Raw genomic sequence first — 7,521 nt, forward strand, 5'->3', positions numbered from 1 at the left:
GATTGAAGACATACCTGACATTTGATATTGTTTTGTGTAAAAATAACATTTCATATTATTTTGTACAAAATGACCATGAACTCCAACCCTCATATTATTATTTTTACTAGTTTTATAGTAAAATAAAAAATAATATTAATAATAATAAAAGAGAGTATTTCTATAATTTTCATAGTAAACAAAAGATGCTCTATTTAGACTATTACAAATTGATGAAATACAACAACCAATCAAGACATTCTGACCCAGAAGATGAATACACTTGCTGAAAAACAAACAGGTCCATACAAAGACAACATTGCCAAGAAGCTTAGCCTAGGTCAATTGAACAAGAAGATTAGAACCATTATAAAACTAGATCAAGTCAAAGTAACAATGTTATGAAGCCTCGTACCTAGAAAAACCAGAGAAATTTTTACATGTTCCCGGTGGATCACAATTCGTCACACAATTTTTACATGGTCTGGGACTACAGAGTCCCGACTAATCACAACTTGCACTTGCAGGTGAAAAAGCAAGATTCAACAAAAGAAAGAATGAATTCCACCCTTCTCTTACCATTGAACATTAGGAAAGCTCACTGACAGCTGCTGCTGCTGCTTTTTAGAGCTCAACTTGGCCGGAACCATGTAATAATTTCTCCGAAAAATCAAGTGAACAATACAATCCATGAGAAAGTAAACATGTGAGAGCATACAAAGATTGAGACCATACATTCTTAGCCTTGGCAACAAGGGCCCGAGAAATACTTCATATACTTGGAACATAAAATACTGAACTTTCTTACCAGATAGCCCCACAGATGAAGCCAGGAGAAGGAAGACAACAGCTGGGTCATAAGAAACGCCCAACTATACCGAGTGATCAAAAATACACCGCTGCTATTTTTCCGCTTCCTTGAAAATGAACGACAAAATAGCGAATTTCTGGTCCCTTTGTCCCCTGCCTGTCTCTGAATTATAAAGCAGTGACCTGGTAAGAAAAGATGCTGATCCTGGAGAATTCAAGTGAGCAGAGCTTCTGGCGAAACAGAAGCTAAAAATGATAGTAAGTTTAAAGCAAGTGACAAATACAATTTACCAAAAAGACTGAAATATCGTTGATAAATGATTAAAAACTGCACAGTACATGTATTATACTAGCGAAGAACCCTAGAAACAGCCAAAATGGCATTATATGTAAAAATCACAAAAAATAAAAAGAGAAAATATAATCACTAAAAGAAAATAAATACACACAAAATCAGTTCAATCCGAGTCCAACTCGACCACCACTAACAAAAATTCCAAAATTCGGCTCACTTGTAGCACTAAAAAATGCCCTCGATGAAATTTGTCCAAAAAGGGTCATGTCATGAGTGAGGCTTGTGAGTATTGATCATTAAGTCCAATTCTGATCGGGAATGAACATATTCCCACAAATGTGTCAGCGTAATGGTCCAGAATATTATCTGCAACCCGTTCTACATCAGTTTCACTGAATAGTAAAATGAGGAACAGCCCTCCATGTTGAGTGAAAAATTCCTTTCTATCATTACACATTTAACAGTATAAAGATCACATTTAACTATACCATAATAAAGTAACAAAAAGAAATTTGACGACTTCCCTCTAACCCCAAAGGAGCAATTCTCCAGACTGACAAAAATGAAACTTACATTAGCTAATGCCCATTTCAACACAAAGATGATTAGGAAAGAATGAGTAAAGTTTTAACATAAAGTGAAACTTCCATTAACCTATTTCAACACAAGCAAGATTGATTACTGCAAACAATGGACAGAAAATTTTAAATCCTGTGAGTACTAAAATAATTTACATAGCAAGAAAAGGAAAGTATGAGACCAAGTGGGATATTGGCCAGCCCCATGGTTACAGGTTGCACATTTCTATACATTTGTGAAGCCAATAGGAACTGTTTGCTCTGAAACAAAAGCCAAGCCCTGAATCAGTCTAGAAATTTCCACCGTATCATCCAGATAATATTTAGCCTTACTGGGTTTTCTGCCAACAGTACATGCAAAAACTTCTGCGCAGGGTGCTATGGATGGACTAGCCATAGAACTGGAAATCACCTGGAACATGTCTTCATCAGATCGATCGTCTCCTATGCACAGGACAAAATCTGGTGTCATATTCCTCTCTTGCATGGTGGAAAGTAATCGTTTGGCAACAAGTCCTTTGCTTACACCCTGAATACATATGCATAAACATGTTAGGAACTAAGCCTGTAAAATAAAGCCGAACTCTTTCAAGAAAACTGAAACCTGTTTGAATTCTTCAAGAAATAAGGGGAGTAAGAAATCAATAGTCTGCTTAAAAGACTATTCCTAAGTGAAAATTGAGAAGAATGCGAACTACATTAAATTCTCACCTAATAACTAGCAGGAGTACTCTAATGCATCAACCCTAACCCAAATCAAGCCCAACTGTCCAATACATAAGCTTGGAATGACATTTTCCAAACAAAGGATTTGGGCCATAATGTAGTAGACTTCAGTAGCTATGCTAAGTAACTGGAGCTTGACCGACTAAATGCCTATATTACAATATCCACATTATCTTTAAAAATAAAAGAAAAGCTTTGACACTTTTCAACTATAATATTTTACATAAGAGGCACCCTTGTTAACCCTTCTTGGTTTCAACTATAAGTTGCTTATAATGCCTGCATTCAGTTTTCAACTCGGTTTGCACAAGAAATCCCATCTACTGCATGTCCAAAACACATAATTTTTTTCTTCTTCTAGTAGTTTAAGTCATTTCAAGTCTTCCATTGGTATATCGTCCTTCAAAACGTGAAGGACACATGCATGGCAGAACTAGAGAATGAAAGAACACAAGATATTGAAGATAAGGTATTTCTTTCTCACCAGATTGAATAAATTGGGCAGACCCTTCATTTCAGAGAACTCAAGTTACAATCTACCAAAAACACATTCATTCTCATATTTAGCTGACCCTTAGAAGAGAATTGCTAACAGGCCCCAAAACTCTCATGTGAGGCTCAGAATGATGCATCAGTAATTGATCAAGGAATAATTGAGTCATACCTGTGGCTTAACCTCCACAATATTTTGCCCACTCTTGACTGTGACTGGTTCATTAACAAGCACACTTTCAAGATGATCAAGAAGTTCCTTGGCTTGGCAAGATCCGAAATCAGGATCTGCATCTTCATAACACCAGACAAGTGCAGTTTCCTTATCTTCAATCGTGGAACCATCGGTTGTCTCTGTGTAAAGCTTCATCACTGGTTCTGCGATCTGCTTCCAGCTACAATCTATCAACGATATACATGTTTCCCATTCCTCACCCCGCTTCAACCTGGAAATACATAGTCATCAGTTTTCAATTAAACATTTTGTATAGATCAACAATCAACAATATTAATAAATAATCATAATTTTTAACTACCTTAGAAAACAGCCATGCTCAGCTGCAATCCCGAGCTTTTCACAAGGAGAAAACCATTCTGCCAACATGATCCGGCTTCTCGCACTGACAATGAAAACCATATTGTTCTTGTCTCTACACAAACTGTTTAGCATCTCGATGGTTTTAGAGCTTGGGCTCTTATCGATTGAAGCTTGCGGCATTAAGGTGCCATCATAATCAAGAAGAATTGCCCTAGTTATAGTCCTTCTGTAAGCAGGAACAATGTATTCCATTGAGAGCTTCCTGAAACTAGGGTCAAGTGCAACAACCCTGAAACTCAACCCAAATCCAATACCCCAGCACCTACACCGCACATGATCCTTACACGTTCTCTCCAAATCTTGCAAGAAACTACGAGCCCAATATCCAACATCATGGGTACTAACATATCTATAATGCTTCTCATGCCGTAGTTGTTTTTCTGGCTCGGCCATTTCCAGCGCACAGTCCATTGCCTCTGCCACTGCATCAATATTCCATGGGTTTACTCGAATTGCTCCACTCAAAGATGGGGAGCATCCGATGAACTCGGACACGACTAACATGCCCTTCTTTGGGGTGGATGGTTCTATCCCCAAAGTCTTTAATAATTTATCATTTGCTTGGCGACAAATTACATATTCATAAGGTATGAGATTCATACCATCCCTGACAGCTGTGACCAAGCAACACTCAGCCACAACATAATAAGCAATTCTCTCATAAAACTTGAGAGGCTGATCAATCAAGACAATGGGTTCATACCCTGGTTTCCCAAAGGTTTCATTAATCCGCTTCACTGTTGAATATGTCTCAGCCTGAACTTCTTTCACATCTTTGCCTCGGCCCCTAGCTGGATTGGCTATCTGCACTAAAACAACCTTCCCTTGCCACTCTGGGTGCTGCACAAGCAGCTGTTCCATCGCCAATAGCTTCAGGCTAATGCCCTTAAATATGTCCATATCATCCACCCCAAGTAACATTATCCTATCTTGATCACAAAACTGCTTGACAAGCTCGGCAACCTTTGCTTCGGTCTCTGGAAGGCTCAAGACCGACTGAAGCTGGCCCATATGGATACCAACTGGAAGAATTTTTATACTAACAGTCCGACCATAATACTCAAGGCCTATATAGCCCCGCTTTGATTCATAAGACAAGCCAAGCATCCGACTACAACACGAGAGGAAATGACGGGCATAGTCGAAAGTATGGAACCCAATTAAATCAGCATTCAGAAGAGCCCGCAAAAGGTCCTCCCTGATGGGCAAAGTCTTGTAAATTTCCGAAGAGGGAAAAGGGCTATGGAGAAAAAACCCAAGTTTAACTCTGTTGAACCTCTTCCTCAAGAAGGTGGGCAGAACCATTAGATGATAATCATGAACCCACACAAAATCATCTTCCGGGTTAATCACTTCCATAATCCTATCTGCGAAAATCTTATTAACTGACACATAAGCTTGCCACAGCGAGCGATTGAATCTACCGCCAAGGTCTGGTGAGAGGGGCAACATGTAGTGGAACAAAGGCCACAACTGTTGTTTGCAGAACCCATGGTAGTATTTACTAAACAGATCAGGCGGTAAAAAAGTGGGCACACACTTGAACGTCTCAAGAAGTATCTGTGACACCTCATCTTGTTCATTTGGATGAATTTCTTCCTTGAGACAACCCACATATATAACATCAAGCTCATCATCACCCAACCCATCTTTCAATTGAAGGAGAAGTGAATTCTCATCCCAAGTGAAAATCCACCCCTTGCCATTATCGGGTTTCCGCTGCACCCTTATTGGCAACTGGTTGGCTACAATGATTATTCGATCACGCTGGACCAAGGATGATGAGGGGTCAGAGCACACACTCTCTGATGGGTCATCGTCCAGATCAGAAATTATACCAGCAACAGTCATAATACGTGGAATCCGGTGGGTCATCCGGCTAAAAGATGGGGATGGAGCCTCGCCGGAGGCGAAATCCAAGAGGTTTGAGTATGATTTTGATACCATTTTTCACTACTTCACAACAAACCTACCAAACCTAAACCAAAACAATGCTTCTATTAGTGGACATACAATAATTTAAACTCCCACTAAACTAAGAATACCACTAGCACAAGCAATTTAACACAAAAACAAGGCAATCATTATATTTTTTTTTTGTTTTTTACTACATCAAGCAACAAACCAATAAATATTTGTGTGTACCAAAATAAACCAACAAAAGGTTGGAATAAATTTCTCGGAAGAGTTTGACAGCTAGATCAAATCATCGGTGGGTAAGGCATGAAGTTCCGTGTCAAACACATAGAAGCAGTAAAGGAATAGAATAGATTCAAATACATATACTGTTACAGAGAATCATTCTGATATATATTAATCAACCCAGTGAGAAGCACAAGCAGATTTGAAAGAAAATTGCAAAGACAAATTATGAAAATTAATTCAAGAACAGTACAAGAAATTACCAGCTTTTGACATTTGACCTCCCCAAAAGTGAAAACCCTAATGTAGAAAAACATAAAATAAAAAAGACTGTGCATTTATATACACACACACACATATATATATATAGATTATATATATTTCTTGGTTAACTTTATGAAGCTCACTCCAGCTTCAATAAGCTTCTTATATACACTTAATGGTCTGACTGATGAAAATTATAATATTGTTTCCTTTTTTTTGGAACTTTATACAACTTTTGATAAATATCAAGTTATATGAAATTTAAACCACGCAAAAACATAAGAAATATCATGAAGGAACGTTAAGGGCAAGGCGAAAAGAAAATCGACGGTGGAGATTTGACGTGTACATGGAACAGAGCATCATGGTATCATTTCTCGTAGGCTCTATCCGTTATGCTTGCTTCGTCGAAGCCGCCACGAGGCAAAGTGGGAATGATATGGCATGTGGAACCCACGAGCTTTGTATCCTCCAATCGTTGTTTAGTTCGTCGGATTTACCACGTGGCCGTTCGTATTCGATTTCGTCGAAACGGTGCGCCACGTGGCGAGCTGGCGTGATTCATCATCAATGTGTCGTTTCGACCAATTTATGGGACTGCCGACACTGTCACCGTTTGGCGTTATATTATTTGCTATACGTTTGGTAAGACAAGATGTAAAAAAACAAAGACAAAAGGAGGAAAATACTCAGTCCGATCTTAAAATTCCTTTTTTATTTTTTATTTTTTGCCCTCAAAAATTATGCATCAACTGAAAAGTTTGTATAATTAAAAAAAAAAGTCTTCACTTCAAAAAACTTTTTCAACTAATAATATCAACTATTCGGGAAAAAAAATAATATATCAAATGGATAATTTTAGAGTTTAAAAAAGGACCAATATATTAACTGCGGTTCCTTATAAATAACTGAAATTTTAATCAGGGATGGTCATTTCAGGACAGAGGCAGGGGTAGCAGGGAAAGAGCAAAGAAAAATAGAGAAAAATTCATTTCAAAATTATTTTTCTTTCTTTCTTCACAATTTTTCAAAATAATTTATGTATAAATCGAAATCAAAATATTTAAAAGTTCATTAGTCATGAATAAACACCAAAAAAAAAAAAAAAAACTAATGTGAAATGAATAATGATATACAATGCGAAGTAAAAACGCGAAAGAGTCCTCGAATTTAAAGAGGCTTGGTGTAACGGGTGGGCGTTTGTCTAATTATCCAAAAATTTAAACTATTGGGTAGTGATCCATTATATACCTTTCAATTTCCATACGGATTTGATGTGGGACAAGTCCCACTTGTAACATTCTTTTCCACCCGAATCTGCGCAACCCCCTCATTGCGGTCCGGCCACCCTGGCTATCCGGGGAGCAGACCCTGACGTCCTCTGGGCCGAGCGCTTGGCGTTCTGATACCAATTGTAATGGGTGGACGCTTGCCCATTTACCCAAAAACTTAAGATGTTGGGTAGTGTTGCATACCCACTCATTTATACACCTTTTAATTCCCATCCGGATCCGATGTGGGACATGTAACGACCCTGTCATTTTCCTCCCTTTTCTTTTTCTTGAAATTTTATGGATAATTTTTTTTTCTGTTTAATTTTCTTTTCCGAATTCTGTTTCTCGTTACTTAGTGTCATC

At 38.1% G+C, this 7,521-nt stretch overlaps 1 protein-coding gene across 4 annotated transcripts; it reads right to left on the bottom strand.

The window, feature by feature from the left end:
• Window positions 1-362: 362 nt before the first annotated feature.
• On the bottom strand, window positions 363-6,107 carry LOC132295512 (alpha,alpha-trehalose-phosphate synthase [UDP-forming] 6-like). 4 transcript variants are annotated; one of them, XM_059793806.1, is made up of 5 exons: window positions 5,884-6,107; window positions 3,417-5,456; window positions 3,053-3,326; window positions 2,075-2,191; window positions 363-952 (listed from the first exon to the last, which is right to left on the bottom strand). In XM_059793806.1, the coding sequence occupies exons 2-5, from the start codon at window positions 5,423-5,425 to the stop codon at window positions 719-721; spliced, it is 2,634 nt and encodes an 877-aa protein (XP_059649789.1). In that variant the 5' UTR covers window positions 5,426-5,456; window positions 5,884-6,107; the 3' UTR covers window positions 363-718. The 4 variants fall into 4 exon arrangements, with proteins under 4 accessions (XP_059649789.1, XP_059649792.1, XP_059649790.1 ...); XM_059793809.1 differs by having other exon boundaries at window positions 943-1,020; window positions 5,884-6,105; XM_059793807.1 differs by having other exon boundaries at window positions 943-1,035; window positions 5,884-6,105.
• Between the last annotated feature and the right edge of the window lie 1,414 nt (window positions 6,108-7,521).

Source organism: Cornus florida, unplaced genomic scaffold (assembly GCF_030987335.1).
Source record: "Cornus florida cultivar Cherokee Brave unplaced genomic scaffold, ASM3098733v1 CherokeeBrave_3.0.0_Hap2_Chr02, whole genome shotgun sequence".
NCBI classification, from domain to species: Eukaryota; Viridiplantae; Streptophyta; class Magnoliopsida; order Cornales; family Cornaceae; genus Cornus; species Cornus florida.